The sequence below is a fragment of the Vigna angularis genome, chromosome 9, assembly GCF_016808095.1.
Source record: "Vigna angularis cultivar LongXiaoDou No.4 chromosome 9, ASM1680809v1, whole genome shotgun sequence".
Classification (NCBI taxonomy): domain Eukaryota; kingdom Viridiplantae; phylum Streptophyta; class Magnoliopsida; order Fabales; family Fabaceae; genus Vigna; species Vigna angularis.
The window spans coordinates 25,187,103-25,209,174 of record NC_068978.1 but is presented as its reverse complement, the minus strand read 5'-3'; the positions used below and the strand labels follow the sequence as shown (position 1 = coordinate 25,209,174).

The following is a 22,072-nucleotide window of genomic DNA, read 5'->3' as shown; positions in this document are numbered from 1 at the left end:
TTGAAGACTAAGTCTTCTTCCTGTTTCTAACAACTAGAATATAACTCCTAATATTTCTCCTTCTGTTAGTTTATTTTTCCTATTATATAGGATTTAATTATTTTCTACTGTTGTATATAAATAGGATCCCTGTACATGATGCAGATCAATTCAAAAGTATTCTCAATACATATTTAAATCCTCTATAATTAATTTCTCTTGTATTGAATATACACATAAGATCATCTATTTATAATAGGCTAAGTTCAAAATACAAATAAAAAATAATAATAAATAAACTAAAACTAAAAGATAAAGATAAGATAAACATAATATATTTAACAAATATAAATATTTAAAATTTTTATTTTTAACTTATGTATAAACTAATTTTAATTTAGCACTAATTCAATTTAACTTGATATTTTTCAGTTTTAGAAGCTCCTAAAAACACAACACATGTTCTAAGTATAATAGTGGCTTGTGATCACACAGGGCTGTATTTTAAGGATTTAGCCAACTGATGGTAAATGTCATACTATTCTTAACGTAACATGACTTCATGAATTTATTAACTTACAACATTTTCTCGTTCTTGTTTCTCAGGGTACTGTAGTTTTTGAACCATTTGAGTGAAGTTGGACTAAGGAAGCGTAAAACCCGTTCTTGACTTTAACGAGTGTTTCGTGGCTTCCCTTCTCCACGATGACTCCATCTTTAACAACAGCAATCAAATCTGCATTTTTTATTGCAGATAGGCGATGTGCCACAACCACAGTGGTTCTATTCACAATGACTTTGTCCAATGCATCCTGAACAACTCTCTCTGACTCAGCGTCTAATGCACTTGTGGCTTCGTCTAATAGCAATATCTTTGGACTTTTAATCAAAGCACGGGCAATGGCTATCCTTTGCTTCTGCCCACCAGATAATTGTGTTCCCCTTTCTCCCACTACGGTGTCATAACTCTGTCATAATTGAGAAAACGTTACCAAAGCACGAAGTTCATATGAAAAGTTCAACTCTTCGAGAAATATACTTGAGACGGTTGCACACTCAACACAAGAAACAAAGCACAAAAGTTTTGACAGTTGTTAGGATTCTCATTATGAACTGAAAATCCAAATTGAGTAGAAATGAAACTTATAAAAAAACGAAGACCATTAAAATCCTAAAAACATGACCACAAATATTAAGTCTTAATGTTTTAAGTTTAAAATGTTATCAAGTTTCGACAACTCATTGAAAATCCAACGTAAACTAAAGATAAGGTCAATTTATAGTATATAAATAAATACAAAACTCATTTTACATATTAATTTTGTGAAATTTAGTTAGACTTAAAATTTACTTCTTAATCTAACTTATTAGTCAAATATGATCTATTAATCCAATTTATTTAAAAAAATATATATTTCAATAGTAGTATCAGAACCAAGTTTGTCATGATACCCGGTTCAGGAGTATCTCATTTCAGTCGAAAATTTTACTATACTTGAATATAATATCATAGCTACTGTTTGTACTGTTCAATAAATAATCAGATTTGAAATTTCATTTAGTAATTTAGACGAAAAGAAAATTCATTAAATGTGTAATGCATTAAAGCTTTAAATTTGGTTGAAAATTCACACACATAATACTTATAACTCTTTCTGTTAACTTTACCTGTTGTAAGGCACTGATAAATACATGGGCATTAGCTTGTTCTGCGGCTGTTATGATTTCTGCTTCACTTGCTTCACCTCCCTTCCCATAAGCAATGTTACCACGAATAGTGTCATTGAACAATACTGGCTCTTGGCTTACCAAACCCATTTGCTGCCTAAACCACTTCAATTGTAACTCCTCAATTGGTACACCGTCAAGTCTGATTTCACCTGAATTGGGAACATAAAATCTCTGCAACAACGAAATCACTGTCGATTTTCCACATCCACTTTCTCCAACAAGGGCCACTGTCTGGAACATAAGTTTTGTTCGTAACCATTAGTTACAAGTTACAACATACACGTGCTTTAGCTTCCTTTTGAATTGAAACCATGTTTAAATATGCTGCTTATTAAACTTTACCTTGCCAGAATGGATAACCAGGTTAAGGTCTCGAAAAATCTGTATCTTTGGCCTTGACGGGTAGTTGAAACTAACTTGATGAAGCTCAATTTCTCCCTCAACTATATCCAATGTGATACCAGTCTCATCACTTGGATCTATCTCTGACTTCTTATCAATTATTCCAAATATGGCAGCAGTTGCTGACTTGGCTTTGCCAGAATCAGGAGAAATTGTGCTAAACTGGGAAACTCCAATAGCTGCCATAGTTAAAGCAAAGAAAACCTGCAAAACATACATGTCTTTTCATTTTCAAGGACATATGTAGTGTTGACAACTAGCACTGCACTTGCTTTTTGTCCCAAGTTAATAATGAAATGAAAAAGTTAATTTGTACCCGAAAAACATTGGAGAATGATGTTTCTCCAGCGGCCACTAGTCTAGCTCCTGCATAGAAACTAGTTGCATAGACACAAAATAGTAAGAAAAATGAAACCCCAAATCCTAATCCGCTGATCAACCCTTGCCATATCCCTGTTTTCATGGGGTCTTCACATTTCTTCCTATACAATTCCATTACCTTATCTTCTGCACAGAAAGAAGCTACTGTTCTTATATTTCCAACTGCATCCTTGGCAACTTGGCTTGCTTCCTCGTACATCATCTGTGTGCCAGAATCCATGACTAAATAGACCATTTCTAGGAATTTAAACAATGCATGGCATGGAAAAAATCCCAACTTACCTTTGCGTCTTTGCTGAACCCTTTCATGAACTTCGTTTGAACATAGCCATTTGCGCCAATAAGGGGAATCAAGACAAGAATAATCAAAGCCAATTGCCAGCATGCAATGAAAGCAATAATCAAACCTGCCAAGGCACATGTTAAATTTTGGACCAACAGCCCCAGTGCATCACCAACAAGGGTGCGCACAGAAGTAGCAATTGCTGAGAGCCTTGCACTTATAGCACCACTTGAGTTGCTAGGCTCATCAAACCAACCAACCTCCATGTTCACCACTTTCTCAAAACATATTACCCTGATACGTTGGATTAACTTGCATCCAGCCACAGAAAAAAAGTATGCTCGAGCTGGAATTACCAAAAATGATGCAAGACCAAGAACCACGAACATAAGTGCCCAAAATTTGGAGTCCTTTTTCATCTCATCAACTGGCTCATAAAATATTTTGACCGCAGTGGAAATCAACACCCCAAATATTGGAAGTATAACACCATTTGCTATGGCAGCTAGACATCCAATCAGAAGAACTGGAACCTCTGGTTTGTTGAGGGAAGCAAGCCGGCGGAGTGAAACCACTTGTTCTTGTGTTTCGAGTAATGCGTCATCACTTTCAGTATCAGGGACACTAACACCTTTGGGTAAACCAGAAAGCGAAAATGAGTGACGGCTACTACTCCCCAAAGATGATCCCCTACTGATAGATCTCCAAGTTGATATCTTTTTGGTTAACAGTGCAGAGGATTCCGTAGAAAGTTCGCTCTTGCTGTGAAAGCTTGTAGTTTCTTCTGATTCTTTGTTTACTTCTTGTAAACGTATCAATTGAGAGTAAGCTCCCTCGAGATCCTTGACCAGTTCTGAGTGTGTTCCTAATTAGCAAACACTCGAAGTTATACATACAAACAATTTTTACTCTTTGCATTCTACTGAAATGCTAATAACACACTCTTTTAATCATGTTATTATTAATAAAATATTGAAAATTACTAAAGTGTGCATCAAAATCAAAATAATTAATCATCTTTTCGTGATGAAAGGTTGAATGAATGAAAAGAAATTAACCATATGTTTGGATAAACATGTATGATACCTTTTTCAACCACCTTCCCTTTATGAATTACAACAATCGTATCAGCATTTCTCACTGTGCTCAACCGATGTGCCACAACAACAGTAGTTCGATTAACCATGACCCTGTCTAGAGCCTCTTGCACTGTTCTTTCGGACTCTGCATCAAGGGCACTTGTAGCTTCGTCCAGAAGAAGAATTCTTGGATCCTTTAGGATTGCTCTTGCTATGGCAATGCGCTGTTTTTGTCCACCAGAGAGTTGAGTTCCTTGTTCACCAACCATTGTGTTCAATCCCTGCAAGCTTGGCAATGTAAAATTTAAAAATTTCTAACAATTTCTAAGAATACAGTAAAAAATCCAGTCTCTGGACAAAATGTAGAACCTGTGGTAGTTTATCAATGAATTTAGCAGCATTTGCAAGTTCAGATGCTGATCTAATCTCTTCAATTGTGGCTCCTTCCTTTCCATATGCAATGTTATCCTTAATGCTTGATGCAAACAACACTGGCTCCTGATTAACAAGGCCAATTTTCCCCCTCATCCACCTAAGCTGAAACTCTTTCAGGTTAATGCCATCAATAAGAACTTGACCTTCTTGAGGATCATAGAATCTCTCTATCAAACTGATAACCGTGGATTTTCCACTCCCGCTTTGTCCCACCAGTGCAGCACTCGTACCACTAGGTATATCAAGAGAGAACCTATTGAGTACCAACTCCTCAGGCCTCGCTGGATAACTGAAGCAAACATCCCTCAACTCTATTTCACCTTCAATATCCTCTAATATTTTCCCATTTGGATCATAAGCATCAATCTCTGGCGTCCTCGTAATTGTTTCAAACATTTTGTATGCAGCAGCTTGACCCGCAGCAAAAGCACTCATGATAGGGGATGCCTCCCCAAGAGACCTAAGGTATGGCAAATACAAGTCATATCAATGAAGTTTTGGTTCATAAATACATTAAGATGATGCTTACTTACATTGAAGCAGTTAATAAAGAAGCAATCACATTGAGCACCGTGCCCCCATTATATTTTTTTCCATTTTCGATAATCATCTTTGCGCCAAACCACACTGCCAAAGCATAACCACTGAAAACAAGAAGCATAACTGTGCCAAGGGCCACGCCAGCAACAGAACCTTCATGAACGCCAGTTACGTAAGCTTCTACAAGAAATTTTCTGTAATCAGACACTGCTTGTTTCTCCCCAGTAAAAGAAGCAACCTGAAATTAACGCAGTAAAGTATATGTATAGGATTATTATATTCATATTAAAGCCTCGATTATGCTTTATGCTGTTGCCTACAGGACTTCTAGATTTATAATATTGCCAGTTCAAACCACTTGACATTAACTCAAATCACTCTAATTTCTTACATGACGGTGTGAAAGGATATCATCTCATAATGCGATATTCAAAAAATGAAACGCAGGGTTACAACTACCACATGGTACATATATATTGAGAATGCAACATGTTTCAAACTAAATTCACCAGGATAATGATCTAAGTTCTAAAACAAAATATAAATGACAAAATTACACATGATCATAAATTCAGTGTTTCCAAATTTTGGATTAAAAATCATGTTAATCTCTTATTGGATTGAGTTTGTGCCACATTTATATAACCTCATGATATTCTAATAAAAGTGCTCATATATGGTAACAAAGATGATGATTTGTGTTTGTAACCAGATCATTGTAACAACAACAAAACATAACATCATAACCATAACAACAACTGTGTAAGTAAAGGTTACTCTGTATTTGAGGAAATGTAGAGACTTAGAAGATTATTAAATTCAAATGTGAACATAAATCCCACGTGAAATACTTATAACAAAGTTAAACATATAAATAAAATGTCTCAAAATTTTGGTTTAAAAAAGATACGTTTTAGACACGTCACAGTTTATATAATTTCTCCGTCATGATATTACCATAAATATTTCTATCATGTCTATGTAATGCTAACTTGTAGACCACAATACAATAGTACTTTTTTTAGTCTATCAAAGTTATGATACAACTTTGACATAACTCCAACATAACAATGGTATAAATAAGTAAAAATATTTAGCTTACATATGTATTTTGAATATCAAAGTTGGGTTAAAATAAGGTAAGTTAGACGCATGTTTTCCAATGATAATAATAAAAAACAAGTAATTTTTTTTTTAATTTGTAGAGTTTAAATAGAAGGATTATATTATTTTTTGTATAAATAAAATTATATTCATATATTTTAGCAAATGATACATATGTTAAAAAATACTATGATGTTTGTATTTATTCTGGTATAATATCTTTATATGTTGTAAAACAATTTGAAGTTGTTAAATTACTTTTAGATGAACTTTGTCGGGAATGTATTTTCTAATGACAATGGTTAAGTTTGTAGAAATGTAACTTTATTCTCTTTTCAGTTTTTAACTTTATATAGAAGAAATAGATTATTTTTATATCAGATAACAATATATTCATGTAATTTATAAATTAGAAATGTTAAGAATGTGTTTTCCAATGTTAAGAATGTGTTAGAATAAACAAAAACAAACAAGTTCAGTGTACCAAAACAGCTATAAAAGCAAACTTAAAACAGAAATACAGTTTAGATGTTATTCAGTACCTTGTGTGTGTGCATGCTTTCCGTTTTTGCTCTCAACTCTCTGATCATCTTCGGTTTGGTGTGTGTGTGCCCTAGCAGAGCTTCTCCATTCTTTCTCTGATCTCTCTCCCTTTCTAGAAACATTCCAAACACGTTTTCTCTCTCTTGCTATGAACACGGGTGTTTTAATCAAACACTGAAAGAGTGTGTTTTCTCTGTTTTACCCCTCCACTCTCTGAATTCTCTGTTTTGCCCTTTTCACTAATATGGTATCAAGAGCATAGGTTCTTGTGGGTTCTGGTGTGTACAGTGGGTGTGTGTGACTGGAAGTGGAGAAAGGAGGTTCCTTTGTGTGTGGGTAATATCAAGAAGCTAGCAAGAAAGTGATGGCAGGTATTGGAGGAATACAGGGGCAACTGCCTGTATTTGATGGGCAACTGGCGCATCAAGATGCAAGCCATCTTTGGTTTTCAAGATGTGTCAGAAGTTATAGAAGATGGGTTACCAGATTTGAGTGAAAGAGCTACTGAAGAGGAGAAAAGGAGTTATAAACTGCAGGTGAAATTGGACAGCAAGGCCAGATTCTTGCTGTACCAATGTGTCAGCCCAAAAATCTTTAACAAGATTTCTAAGGCTTCTACTGCTAAGGAAGTGTGGGATATTCTTGTGAAGATGTATGGTGATGGAGATAAAAACAAGAAAGTGAAATTACAGGCCCTAAGGAGGCAGTTTGAGATTCTGATCATGGATGAGGGTGAAACTGTGGCAGAATACTTTGACAAAGTCCAAGAACTGGTGAATAAAATGAGAGCATGCAAGGATACAATTTCGGATGAGTACATTGTTGACAAGATCCTAAGAACTCTAACCCCCAGATTTGATCATGTGGTAGTGGCTATTGAAGAAGCACGTAATCTGGAGTCTATGGAGATTGAGGAGCTGCTGCACTCATTAGAAGCTCATGAGTATCGCATCAATGAGCGCAAGCAGTGCCAAGAACAGGCCCTACAGGCCAGATCTCAGTTTAAAGGGAAAAAGGGGTTCAAGAAGTGGAACAAGGGCAGCAAGAAAGGTAAAGATTCACAAGAACAGCAAGGTGAAGATTCCAGTGAATCTGCACCAGTGAAAAACCAGAAATCTGGTGGAGATTGGAAGTTTGACAAGAAGAAAGTGAAATGCTATAATTGCCAAAAACTTGGGCATTATGCAAAAGAGTGCTGGAAAGGGGAAGGTGCTAAAAACAAACCCAAGAAGAGGGCTAATCTGGCCCAGGAGGAGGAGTCAGATTCAGAGGCTGTGATGTTGATGGCCAACACAGGAGAGGAGCAGCCAGAGAGCACAACATGGTACTTGGATTCTGGCTGCTCTACCCATATGACAGGGAGGAAGGATTGGTTTGTGAAAATGCAAGGAGCTTCACAAGGGAAGATCCGGTTTGCAGATGACAGAAGTTTGACTGCAGAAGGATCTGGGAGAGTTGTTCTGAGAGATGCAGGAGGGAAAGAAGTGATAATTGAAGAGGTACTGTATGTACCAGGGCTGAAAACAAATCTGCTAAGCTTGGGACAGCTGTTACAGAAGGGATATGTGATGAAAATGGAGAATAATTGTCTCAGCATTTTCAATCAGCATAAGAAGATGGTTGTGCAGGCTCAGCTGTCACAAAACAGGACTTTTCGGGTGGTAATGAGTGCAGTAAAACATCACTGTTTTACTGCAATAGAAAACAGAGAAGAATGGCTATGGCATCTCAGATTTGGACACCTAAATTTCAGAGATTTATCACTGTTAAGCCAGAAAAATATGGTGAGTGGCTTGCCTACAGTGGAAATTCCTGAAACAGTGTGCAAGGAGTGTGTCCAATGCAAGCAGACCAGGGGCAGTTTTCAGAAAATCTTACCCCAGAAGTCAACAGGAAAATTAGGAGTGGTGTATTCAGATGTCTGTGGCCCTATCCAAGTAGAAACACCAGGAGGCAGCAGGTATTTTCTACTTTTTATTGATGACTGGACCAGGAAATGTTGGGTCTATTTGATTAGGAGAAAGGGAGAGGTGCTGCAGACATTTGAGAAATTTAAATCTCTTGTTGAGAGGCAGTGTGAGAAGAAGATTAAGGTGTTAAGGACAGATGGAGGAGGAGAGTATACCTCCACTGAGTTTAAAGAGCTGTGTGAAAAGGAAGGGATAGTGCATGAAGTTACCCCTCCTTATACACCACAGCACAATGGTGCAGCAGAGAGGAAAAACAGAACCATATTAAATATGGTTAGGTGCATGCTGAAGAGTAAAAAGTTGCCTAATTTTCTGTGGGGAGAGGCTGTGTTGACAGCCACATATGTCCTTAATCTGTCTCCAACAAAGAGACTAAATGGTTTGACACCCGAGGAAGCTTGGACAGGTGTGAAACCAGATGTTAAGCATCTAAAAATTTTTGGATCTATATGCTATAAGCATATACCTGACCAGTTGAGAAAGAAGCTGGATGACAAGGGAGTGCCACTGATTTTGGTTGGGTACAATGCCACTGGAGGTTACAAACTGTATAATCCTATAGGAGGAGCAGTTTGCATCAGTAGAGATGTTGTAGTGGATGAAGCTGGAGTATGGCAGTGGGAGACAAGTGAGCAGGAAGCATCAACCATTAATCTGGAAGATGTCACTGCTGGAGAGGAAACAGTGGAAATAATGGAGACAGGGGAGAGAAGAGATGACAGCAGGAGAAGGTCATCAAGAGTTTCACAACTGCCAGCACATCTAAGAGACTATGACTTATCCTATGAGGCAACACTCACATCAGAAGGTAACTTTGTTCACTTTGCTTTAATAGCAGAAGCAGAACCAGTTGAATTTGATGATGCAGTGAAGGATGAAAGGTGGTATAAGGCAATGCAGGAAGAGATTGACTCTATAGAGAGAAATCAGACCTGGGAGTTGGTTGATCTGCCCTCTAATAAGAGGCCCATAGCATTAAAGTGGGTTTATAAGTCAAAAATAAACCCACAAGGTGTTGTTGTAAGGCACAAGGCAAGACTGGTTGCTAAGGGTTTTCTACAAAAGGCTGGAGTTGATTATGGTGAAGTTTTTGCTCCTGTGGCCAGGGTAGAGACAATCAGGTTGGTGGTGTCTCTAGCTACTAAATTTCACTGGTCCCTACACCAGTTGGATGTGAAGTCAGCCTTTCTAAATGGAAGGCTGGAAGAGGAAGTGTATGTTGTACAGCCACTGGGATTTGAGGTTAAAGGGCAGCATGACAAGGTGTACAGGCTGAGAAAGGCTCTCTATGGGCTTAAACAGGCTCCAAGAGCTTGGAACCAGAGAATTGATGGGTTCATGAGCAGTATTGGCTTTGAGAAGTGTGTATCAGAACACGGGTTGTATGTGAAGAGCTGCCAACACAGTGGCAGACAGGAGAAGTTAATTGTATGCCTATATGTTGATGACCTATTAGTTACTGGGAGCTGTGAGGAGTTGATTTCAGATTTCAAAATTCAAATGCTGAGTGAGTTTGAGATGAGTGACTTGGGAAAGCTCAGCTATTTCCTTGGAATAGAATTTACTGAGACTGAAAGTGGAATTGTGATGCATCAGTCCAGATATGTTCTAGACTTACTAAAAAGGTTTGAAATGGTTGACTGCAATGCTGCCAACACCCCAGCAGAAGTGGGGTTGAGACTTGAGAAGGAACCAGATGAAGAAGCTGTAGATCCAACAGCTTACAGAAGTATAGTTGGGAGTTTGAGATACCTTTGTAACACAAGACCTGACTTGAGTTACAGTGTTGGAGTGGTGAGCAGATATATGGAATGCCCCAGATTGTCACACTTGAATGCTGTCAAACGCATTCTAAGATATTTGCAGGGCACTCACTCTTATGGAATACTGTTGGGAAGAGGAGAGACTGGGGAAGAAGTGCAAATCACTTCTTACTCAGATGCAGACTGGTGTGGTGATAAGGAAGATAGGAAGAGTACTGCTGGTTACATCTTCTTCATGGGAGGAACACCAATTTCATGGAGTTCAAGAAAGGAACCAGTGGTTGCCTTGTCATCATGTGAGGCAGAATACATAGCTGCCTGTGAAGCTACTTGTCAAGCAACTTGGCTGGGATTCCTATTGGAAGGGTTGAAAATCGAGCTAACTGGAAGAGTGAGGCTGCTTGTTGATAACAAGTCAGCCATAGATCTTGCTAAGCACCCTGCATCTCACGGCAAGAGCAAGCATATCGAGACCCGATTTCACTACATCAGAGAACAAGTCAGTAGTGGTAGACTGGATGTAGTACACTGCAGATCCGAAGACCAACTAGCAGATATACTCACCAAAGCACTCAAAAGTGAGCGTTTTCAGTCACTCAGAAAGCAGATTGGGATGATGCGAGCTGAGATCAGTGAGGATCGCACCAGAAGGACGGCGAAAACCTAGGGTTTCCGCCGGAGAGGAGGAGATCATCCTAGGAAGAGTTTTCTCCGAGTTTAATCGGTGAAAAGTGCTCGCATACTACAGAGAGAGTGTTTATACCGATTTTAATCGGTCCAAAAGGCTCAGAATCACAGGAGAAGAATTTTCACCGATTGAATCGGTGAAACAAGTGTTTTTCTTCAATAAAATCTAGTTTTTGTTCGATTAAACGTTTTTGTTTAGGAGGAGTGTTAGAATAAACAAAAACAAACAAGTTCAGTGTACCAAAACAGCTATAAAAGCAAACTTAAAACAGAAATACAGTTTAGATGTTATTCAGTACCTTGTGTGTGTGCATGCTTTCCGTTTTTGCTCTCAACTCTCTGATCATCTTCGGTTTGGTGTGTGTGTGCCCTAGCAGAGCTTCTCCATTCTTTCTCTGATCTCTCTCCCTTTCTAGAAACATTCCAAACACGTTTTCTCTCTCTTGCTATGAACACGGGTGTTTTAATCAAACACTGAAAGAGTGTGTTTTCTCTGTTTTACCCCTGAATTCTCTGTTTTGCCCTTTTCACTAATAATGTTAAAAAATACTATGATGTTTGTATTTATTCTGGTATAATATCTTTATATGTTGTAAAACAATTTGAAGTTGTTAAATTACTTTTAGATGAACTTTGTCGGGAATGTATTTTCTAATGACAATGGTTAAGTTTGTAGAAATGTAACTTTATTCTCTTTTCAGTTTTTAACTTTATATAGAAGAAATAGATTATTTTTATATCAGATAACAATATATTCATGTAATTTATAAATTAGAAATGTTAAGAATGTGTTTTCCAATGATAATAATCGAAAACAGATGACAAGTAATAATTTTGTTTTTTAATTTGTACAGTTTAAATAGAAGGATTATATTATTTTTGTATAAATAAAAATATATTCATACATTTTAGCAAATGATACGTATGATAAAAATACCACGTTGCTCAAGATCATCTCAAAATGATACATGACGAAAAGAGTGATACCCATGAATTATTATTCCCAAATTCAGTAGCACATACCCTGACTTTATGCGCTCACCCTTTTTCATATAGTAAACTTCTTTGCTTTAGCTTTTTTTCATTCTTTTTTATTTATTTGTTAATATTGTTAATTGAATTTTGATTAATTGTTTTTTATAAATATTAAATTTCACTTCGATAATAAATAAAATCATAAAACTTAGTAATAAATTATATTAAAAAAATATTATATTTAAAAAAATTATTTCATTTTATTAAATTACAATTTTTTTACATTTTTTAAATTAATTTTAATAATTATTTTTTATTTTTTATAAACATTTTTACAATTAAATATAACATTAACAATTATTATTTTATATTACTTTAATAACTAGGAGTATTTTGATAATCTTCAATTTCTACCAATTAAATAAATTTTTTAAATTTGTCACATCAATCAAATTTTACACTAATTCTCACAAATTTTACTTCCAAATCTACTCTCAATTACCTACAAATCCACTCAAAAAAACAACAAAAATATTACCCTCAAATCTATTCAAATTATCTCCTTTAAATCATCTCACCCAAATCATTTCAAAAGAAGAAAACCTTAAAGTTATTAATATTCTTCCGATCATCACTAAAGTATCTCTGATGTAGAAGATATTAAAAAAATAACATAAATATACTTCTAGGTCTCTATTAGATTATTGAACCTTTCGGTTAATTATTAATCTTTCTTCTTCAACTTTTTCATCCTTTCTAATTTCTTTTTATTTTACTCAGAAACAATTTAGATAGTGATTTAGATAAGTTTCAGAAACAAAAGCAAATTAAAAATTTAGTTAAACGTCGAATCTTTCGCGTGACATGACATGACTACTGAATTATTATTATTATAGATTATTTTTGAAATTGATATAGCGAATCAATATTTTTCAAAAATTAAAATTTATGACATTTGAAAATATTTCTACTTATGAGAATGAAGTAAATAAATAAATAGAATCACTTAACTAAAACCAGCCTCTATTCCTTTTTGCATGAAATAATAAACACATGAGTAAATTTGATTAATTAATATTGAAGTTTCGTAAAATTATATAATGTTTTCTGTTCTTTTACACAAACTTTTTAAGTATTTGCACAACATTTTATGGACAGTTTTTATACTTATGACTAATCAATTGTCTGAACAGTTTCAAAATTACACTGCATTTTCATATTACGTGATTACTGTAAATATTAAAACAAAAAATATATAATTGACAGTAATTAAGGAATCATGAGTATAAGTCTGTAGATATGTTAAACTTCTTACTGTTCTTATTGAGGCAATTGTCTGCTGAACAATGTGTGCAGCTTTTGCATAGGCAACTTGACCTCTAGAAGCCATCCTGCCTTGCATGATGGCCATAGCAGCCCCTGACGCAACAAGAAGCGGAAAAAGGCACAACATGACAAGTGTCAGAAGCCACCCTTTGGCAAATGATATTGCGAAGCCCCCTACGAATGTTGCTATCAGCTGCACAAATTTCCCAACCTGTTCCAAAAAGTAAACTAAAGGCCATCATGCAATTAATCTAACAAGATAAAATTGTAACTTTTTTGTTTCACTCTCACATACTAACTATATATTTGGAAAGGAGTATGAGATATGTACTCTTTGTCTACCAAAGTTATTTTAGAATATAATTATTTTACATATTTTAGATTAATTATTCTGAGATGTATTTTCAGATCTGAAATGATTTATAAAATGTTCAATTTTAAAAAAATATTATATTTTCGAAAAATATCTTGAGAAACATTTAATTTAAAATTTAATTTTTTTTCTTTCAGATCAAGTATTTTGAAAAGCATTTATTAGATTCGGAAATAAGGAGGTGTTGAGATTTTTATTACAATTTTAAGAAGAGATAGTTTAGAGATTAAAACTTTTATGGGGTGAAAGAAGAAAAAATGGGGCGTAGGTAGAAAGAAAAGGCCTATTCTCCTGAGTCGATCTCTTCCTTCATTCAGTATGGTCCGACCATTTTGGTGAAAGTTTGTTTCCTATCTGATTTGCTTGTGCTTTTCGTAACACAGGGTAAAATACTTTGAAATTTGTAGGGATGACGTTGACTCTATAGACTAAATTGAACAGCGTCTCCTGAGTAGTTGATACAGGTTCAATATGGTATGACCACAATACTCGGGGAAACCTATTTTGGTCATCTTCCTTTAGTCATTAATAATCTTTTGTTTGACCTCTTAGAATGACCTTGTTAGTGGCCTTACCAACCATTTGTCTTTAGTTGTTCTCCTGCAGATCTGCTAATGTTGAGTGTTTACTTATAATAAAAAAATTTTAGAATATAGAAGTTCGTTCTAACCAATCAAAAAATGATACAAATTTATTGTCAAAAAATTATATAAAAAAAGTTGTTAACATATCATGATCTTACTAAAATGGTAATAATTTCAATAAAAGTTTTCCTTTCAAAGATTCAAGACTATAGTTGTGTACCCGACTCATATGGATGTTCACTTAATATCTAAACCCTTAAACAATTGATAAAAATGTTAGACAACTGATTAACGTTGTGTTCACTTGAGCTGATTTTACTGTTCAGGAGAGAATAAGAGTACAAATTTGCAGGACGATGTGTGTTCACTTTAACGTAAATGCAAAGATGGAAAGGAGCGGATTTGTGGGATTGAGGTATTTTTCATCACCCGCTGGAGTGCAGAGATTTGCAAGGATTTACGTACAATATTTAATTTACCCTTTGCATATTTTATAATTTCAACTCCAATCCTGGCTGCTGGTTGAAGATGAAGACCAATTCGAAGCTTTTGAAGAGGAAGAACTAGAGGTGTATTTGATTACCTTGTAGCAGTATTCGGTTCCAGAGGGTGAAGAAATTCTGAAGATGAAGTATTCGGTTCCCAATGGTGTATTCGATTCCAGATATGGTGTATCCGGTTCTAGTGCTTACAAGAAATTGCTTACAACGTATTCGGTTCTGCCTATTGTACTCGGTTCTACTGTGTGTTCTAAGCCCTTTCACAGTTTCATTCCCTCCTCCGCCCTCTTCCTCTTCTGACAACAACAACAAATAGCATGCCCATGTTGTACTACGGTCTTGTGGTGGTGGGAACCGCCACCATAGTGCTGACCGTATACAATGTCTTCCTCCTAAAACGCAGCCACTTGCAGTCGCAGCCTCCGGCGACATCTCGCAGTTCTTCAGATCACAAAAAATTATTACAAGCCACAAGAACGACACCATTCTTTATACTGACAACATCGAAGCTGAAGGAACCCATATACAACAACATTCCAGAAATGTATAGCAAAGGCGCAAACAGAAGCAAACCCTGCCTTCTGAAAACTGTCGACATAAGAACAAAGACCAACTTCTCCATGGAATTACTCTCCTTAAATGAATTCCAGCTTCTGTTCTTGCTCCGGCCGTGGTGGAATCGCGGCGAACGCGCTGCTCCGCCCAATCGGCTGTAACCGTGCATTTGGATTTCAGTAATTAAGATCTGCCAAGTAGATCCCAAATTGAGTTTCAAAAGGGGGGATTAGAAGGAGACATTGGATGAATTTAGGTGCGAGAGAATGCAGCATGCGGTCGAAAAGGTAGAGGAAATGAGACATTGGTGTTATGTTTGAAGGAAAGGAGGGATTAACTAAAGATGATCTCGTGCGCGCTTACGTGTCCATTTTAGAAACACATTGCATCATGCATCATTTATCACAATAATCACCTTCACTTATTAAATATAACATTAACAAATATAATTTTATATTACATTAATCACTAGGGGCATTTTGTTAATCTTTAATTTCTATCAATTAAACAATTTTTTTTATCTATCACATCAATCAAATTATACACTAATTCTCATAAACTTTACTTCCAAATCCACTCTCAATTACCTCCAAATCCACTCAATCAAACAAAAAAAATTTACCTTCAAATCTCTTCAAATTCATTTAATCACTCTCTCCCACATCATCTCCTCCAAATACCCTCAAATGAACAAAGCATAAAAAAAAAGTTGAGTGATATTAGTTTATCCCCCACCATACACACTCTTTATTCATCAATTTTACATTTACCCAATCCTTCTATAAAAATAGGTTTAATCCTTTGGAATGTCCCTATTTTTGTAGGTTTTTCTCAAATAGGTCATCGTATATTTTTTTTATCTCAATTAGGTCCTTATTTCTGTAAAATTGAGTCAATTTTAACCTTGCCGTTAATTTGACTGGATGACGTTAAATTTGTTGTCTCGTGGCATGCTGATTGTGTAATGGTTAAGGACGTGACAGTGGAACCTCACACTCCTCTTAGTCTGGTGGGTGGTCGGCCTGTTGGTCGGTCGGCCTGGTGGGTGGTCGGCCACTCAGATTGGTGGTCAGCCTGGTAGTCGGTCACTCGGCCTGGTAATCCGCCACTCAGCCTGGTGGTCGGCCTAGCGGTCGGTCGGCCTGGTAGTGCCTAGGAGACCGACCACCAGACCGAGTGACCGACCACCCACCAGATCGACCGACTACCAAGCCGACCACTAGGCCGAGTGACAGGCCGAGTGGCCGACCACCAGGTCGACCACCATGCCAACCACTAGGGCGACCACGTTTATGTTGGTATAAATCCACGTAATGAGACCTCACTGTGCCACGTGCTTATTAATTGTTAGCTCAGCATGCCACCAAGCAACAAATTTAACGCCGTTCACAACAATTAACGACAAAGTTAAAATTGACTTAATTTTACAGAAATAAAAACCTAATTGAGATAAAAAAAATTAGAAAACCTATTTAAGAAAAACCTAAAAAAAAATAAGTACATTCAAAAAGATTAAACCATGAAAATAACCATAATGTCAAGCATAATTATCTTAATCAAAGTAACATAGTTTAAATACATACCTTCTCTCCCATGGCTTCTTGAATGAGAACAGTATCACCTGATATTCTTCCTATCACTTCACCGGTGTTTGTCGCCTTGTCAAAGAAAGCAATGTCTTGTCTTAGTATAGTTTTCAGATACAATTCCCTTATTCTCGCCGCCTGTCTTTCCCCAGTCACCATCCAGCAAGTCACCTCTGAAAAATTAATCTTTATTTATCAAGTTTGGCAAAATTTCTATAAAACTCAGTAATTTTTGTTTTCAACTTCCATTACCATTTTGCTTAGCAAATATATCTCACTTTTATTTCGTGATATTTTTAATTCGAATTTGTGTGTAATGAGTGTATATATCTCTTCTAATAAAGTTAGATGTGTTTGGTTTTAAGAAAAGAAAAAACAGAAATAACGAAATTAAATAATAATTAAAACAAGAAATAAAATTGACTTTTGTTGATTGAACATAAATAAATACAATATAAAGATAAAATATTGAAAAAACTATGTGATTTAATTAATTTGATAAAAGGTTATGAGAAAAAAAGTAAAATGAGTGACACAACTTTTTAAAATTATTTTTTGTTATCTTTCAAAATAACAAAGTTAAATCTCTTCCAACCCTTTAATTTTCCTGTCTGTCAAGCAAATCCGAAAAGTTAGTTAGTTTCTTTTCAATAATTAATATAAATTTGTTTCCGGCATTGATTGAATAACCTAATAAATAGCTCACAGTAAAAAAAATTAAAAAGTTCACTTTTAGTTTTTAAGTGGCATTTTTGTTATAAAAAGAGCAGTATACAATATTATAGGTATTATTGATACTCTTTTTTATCCAATTTTAATGTTTTAATTTGATAATTTATATCTTGTTAAAATATTAGTAATGTTTTTACCCTAAACATCATTAGACGAGAAGAAAAAAAAGAATTTATGGGTAATCACATTTTATAAATCAAATAAGTTTACATAAAACCATTTGATACTTATTATTTCTCTTATAATTATAAAAAAATTATACCTTTTATTTTATTTATAATTATAAAAATTTACTTTATAATCTCTATATTATTGTAAAAGCAATCTCTCCAGTAGTTATAAGTTTGTTAAAATATTATTTTACATATACAAATGTATAATTTTTTAACAGGGAGAACTTACGAAGGAAAGCTGCCACCCCAGATCCTACTGCCAAGTACACAAATTTGAGAGAAACCTGGAAATTTTAACACAAACCAAACCATGACGAGCAGAGAGCTTGGAATAAACTTTAATGGAACTAATTTTTTTATCAACAATTTTTCTAAATGCTGTATAAGTTAATTTATAAACGATAAAGTAAATGATTGTTCAAGTACAATTATATTTTAATTTTACTATAATAATTAGAACATTATATTCTTAATACAACTTAAACTTTAATTCTGTTTTTATTAAATTCCATTAATAATTAAAATAATTGAACTCACATTTAACTTTTAATAATTGTTATGTTCAACAATAATTTTTAAATTTATAAAATATAGTGAGTGAACCACAGAGTAAAAGTCTTTTTAAAAATCAACTCCATATCATATTAATGTTTTTTTAATAAATACATGTCACATGTGAATACAGTTACTCAAATCTAAACATTTGTCTAATTAGAATAATTATTTGAATCATTAATAGAATTTAAACTAAATTAATAAAATTAAAGTTTGTGTAAATTAATAAAATTAAAATATATATATATAATAAAATTGTAATTTTTTTATTAATCTAGAAACATGATTAGGGAGAAATTTGTTCACCTGAGACACTTTTTCTACTATGCCGGAGCTGTTCTGGTTAGATCCGAAGGAATGGATTATTTCACCAAATAGTAATGTCATCAGAGGAAATCCCAAACCGTTTCCAATGGCGCCAATGCTTCCAACCGCCATCAACATAATGTCTGCGCAGTCTGCAAACGCGAACAACTTGCGAAACGGTACCGTCTCTGCTTTTCCCTTCTGTTTTCTCTGTTCTTCCCTTTCCGCAGAACTTCCTTTGCCATCCATGTCAGGATCAGAGTTCCAATTACACAAAAACTAAAGCAACACAATATCAGCGACACAGAAAACGTTAACGCCAAAAACAGTAACCGAAAATAAATTAAGTGCTGAACCTTAACGAATACAGATTACACAGCAATGAGGTAGAGAAGAAACTAAGCGTAGAAATTAGGAAAAGAATGGGAAAAAGAAGATATTAGGATAAGAAAAGAGAGAGAAGCGTAAATTGACCTAAATAGATGCTTCCAATTTTGTAGGCTCAACCAGAGTGAAAAATTTTACAAACTCAATTGACATTCATTACGAGTGAAAGGAAAAACTATCAATATGAACAAACCTGTGTTTCAAAATGCAAAAAGAAGAAAGCAGAGAAACATCTTGATGGGAGGGATTTTTTCAACGTAGACAAGGAACAGTTGGTTCCATGAAAATGAAAGACTTGTGCTATTGGTGTGGTGTAAGACTAAACTTTAAAGTTGATTAGTGAAACTAAATTAAATTATATAATAGTTTAAATATATTCAATTTTTTTATTGAACTAAATTAAATTAAATTATTTTTAATTTGATTGAATTATTATTAACGAATTTTTCACACAATTCAACTGAATTTTAACAACATAGTGTCGTGAATCGCATCCTTATATATGAACTATATCAAAAGATATTCCTCAAAGGATTTTAGGCTTAATTGAAAGTTTTGTTTTATATTTAACAAAACTCAAGATTTTGTTTGAGATAAATCATGGATGCATTAAATGGTCAATTTTGGCTCAAATACTATATAAGAATTCTTACTTTTATTTGGTTTATGAGTACACCAAGTCCATAAGGGTTCTAAATATTTCATAATTTTTTATTAATTTTTGAATAATATAAAATGAAGTTTGCTCAAATAGTGTTATTTTATAATGATTAAAAGATTTGAATGAGTAATATTGAAAACCACTTTTATGAGTAAGTATAGTTTTCTCAATGTTTTATTCATATAACTTTTCTTTACAGAGCTGAGATACTTTTCTTTATTATGGAAAATAAAGAGCTTTCCATTGATATATATATATATATATATATATATATATATATATATATATATATATATATATATATATATAAAATGTAGCATTTGGAATTCTGGTTTGATTGCAGTTAATTTTTGAAAATTAAAATTCGTATCACTCTTTGCATTAGATTTCAGAAAATGGGTAGGCTTCAAGTTTTCTAATGTTTTCATTTTTTTTTTCTTTCAAATTCAACAAAGATGTGATGAGATATATGGATATACAAGACTTATAACAAAATAATAACATCATAATATCAAAGAAAATGACTCAAAGAATGGACCAATCCCATGACACAAACCCATAAACTCTGCACAAATATAAATAGAAAAATTGGAAATTCTAAGCACACAACATATGGATTATTCAAAAATAACAATTTGAATCAATATTTCAAGACATACAACACATACTCATGAGTCAAAAAACATATTAGACATGTTCAAAAAGAGGAAACAACATGAAATTCCCAAGAACACAAATGGGTAAGCAAAATGGGTAAGAACTTTTAGACACTTATCAAATGATGGAGGTTGCTTTTAGGATTCTTCTTCAACATAAAATGATGTTCCAATTGGGTTAATGAAGCTTCTTCAAAGGATGAACTTCATTTGACTAATGATAGTAGCAAAAGCAAATAGAGATGAATAGATGAGATGTTGGTGTTGAATGGTCTTGGTAGATGTCCCTCTAGGAGGTTAAGCCAACCATGAAGGAAAATATATGAAGAGGTCTAGAAGAAGACAGTTCATATGTGAGAACTCAAGAAGAGAAGTCTAACATTTTTGGCAAAAAGACTTACGTTCATCAAGTTCTAAGGATTACAAAAGGGTGTCTCTCCTTTTATAGGTGAAAGAGAAGGCTAGAGTACATGGAGTATTTAGGAGCCTCAACAAGTGAGAGAGGACCAACTAAGTTTCAAAAATAAATAGGAGGGAGAAAAAAGAGATGGAAAGAGAAAAATAGGGAAAGAAAATAATTTGGGTTTGGAAGCTAGTGTCCCTTCCAAAGAATTTGGTCAACCACCAAACTTTGGAAAATTCCAAAACTCTTTTTGTTTGGGCAACCTCACTTTCTTCTCTATTGCAAATAGGCATTTACTTCCATAAATTATGAACTTGTTTCTCTTCCTAAAGGGTTGAAAACAGTTTTGAAAGAATTTGATGTTGTTTCCTAAAGAGGTGTCAAGTGGTTTGCCACCTTTTAGGGAAATAGACCACTAAATAGATTTAGTACGTAAGGTTAGCTTTCCCAATAGGCTTACCTATAGGACCAACCCTCTTGAAACCAAGGAAATAAAGAAACATATTGATAATTTATTAAAAAAAGGATGGATACAAAAGAGCCTTAGTCCTTGTGTAGTGCCATTGTTGTTGGTCCCTAAGAAAGATGGGTCTTGGAGAATATGTACAAGTTGTAGGGTCATCAACATCATTACCATCAAACATAAACATCCCATTCCTAGATTGGATGACATGTGTAACACCCTTAGTGGAATGACACAAATAATAAAATAATAATTCTCATTCGACATAAATCATATAAAAATGTTCTCGTCATTCAAATAAAAAAAAGCTTTACGAAATATAACACGAAAGCAATAACCACAAATTAAAACGGTGTCCAAAGGACACAAATTAAATCCTAACATGTCCTTTACAAAAAACATAAAATTAAGTGTACGAAAAGTAAAACGTAAAAAAATCCCGTAAAGTAATTATTTTTTGCACTCTCGCCGATCTACTCCATTGTTGTCTCATCTGCAATGCTATCTACTCCCAAACAGGTACGATCATCGTAGGTGGAAACCATAACCACAACATGAAAGGGTGAGCAACCAAAATACTCATCATGAAACATACAATAAATTATAAGAACAATAATCACAATCCAAGACATGACATCACATTATATTACATCACTATAATAAGATAACCGCTAAATCATACACAAATCCTTTTCGTTTCCTTGAACTTTGTCGTACAAACCTGTTTCAAAAACAAGGCGATTTGAGTCGTCCTTCATCGCGACTTCAAACCTATCTCCGCAACTCCTCAAGGACTAACGAGTAAAAACACTAATACTACATGCATCAGTGCACTATACTCAGCATAGTCAAAGCCATTGGGCAAGACATCCAACCCTTTCTTTCCTCTTGCAAGCGGAAGGGTGACACTCGAATCTCTGTCTCCACAAGGAAATAACAA

At 34.6% G+C, this 22,072-nt stretch overlaps 1 protein-coding gene across 3 annotated transcripts; it reads right to left on the bottom strand.

The window, feature by feature from the left end:
• Window positions 1-387: 387 nt before the first annotated feature.
• On the bottom strand, window positions 388-18,995 carry LOC108347459 (ABC transporter B family member 4). Of its 3 annotated transcripts, XM_052868780.1 has the most exons (13): window positions 18,919-18,995; window positions 18,563-18,798; window positions 17,931-17,985; window positions 16,794-16,969; window positions 13,188-13,409; window positions 4,824-5,068; window positions 4,225-4,750; window positions 3,863-4,136; window positions 2,776-3,641; window positions 2,429-2,695; window positions 2,053-2,316; window positions 1,648-1,941; window positions 388-947 (listed from the first exon to the last, which is right to left on the bottom strand). In XM_052868780.1, exons 2-13 carry the CDS (start codon window positions 18,698-18,700, stop codon window positions 582-584), a joined length of 3,693 nt encoding a protein of 1,230 aa, XP_052724740.1. In that variant the 5' UTR covers window positions 18,701-18,798; window positions 18,919-18,995; the 3' UTR covers window positions 388-581. The 3 variants fall into 3 exon arrangements, with proteins under 3 accessions (XP_052724740.1, XP_017442197.1, XP_052724741.1); XM_017586708.2 differs by lacking the exon at window positions 18,919-18,995 and having other exon boundaries at window positions 18,563-18,891; XM_052868781.1 differs by lacking the exons at window positions 17,931-17,985; window positions 18,563-18,798; window positions 18,919-18,995 and having other exon boundaries at window positions 13,188-13,426; window positions 16,794-16,922.
• Between the last annotated feature and the right edge of the window lie 3,077 nt (window positions 18,996-22,072).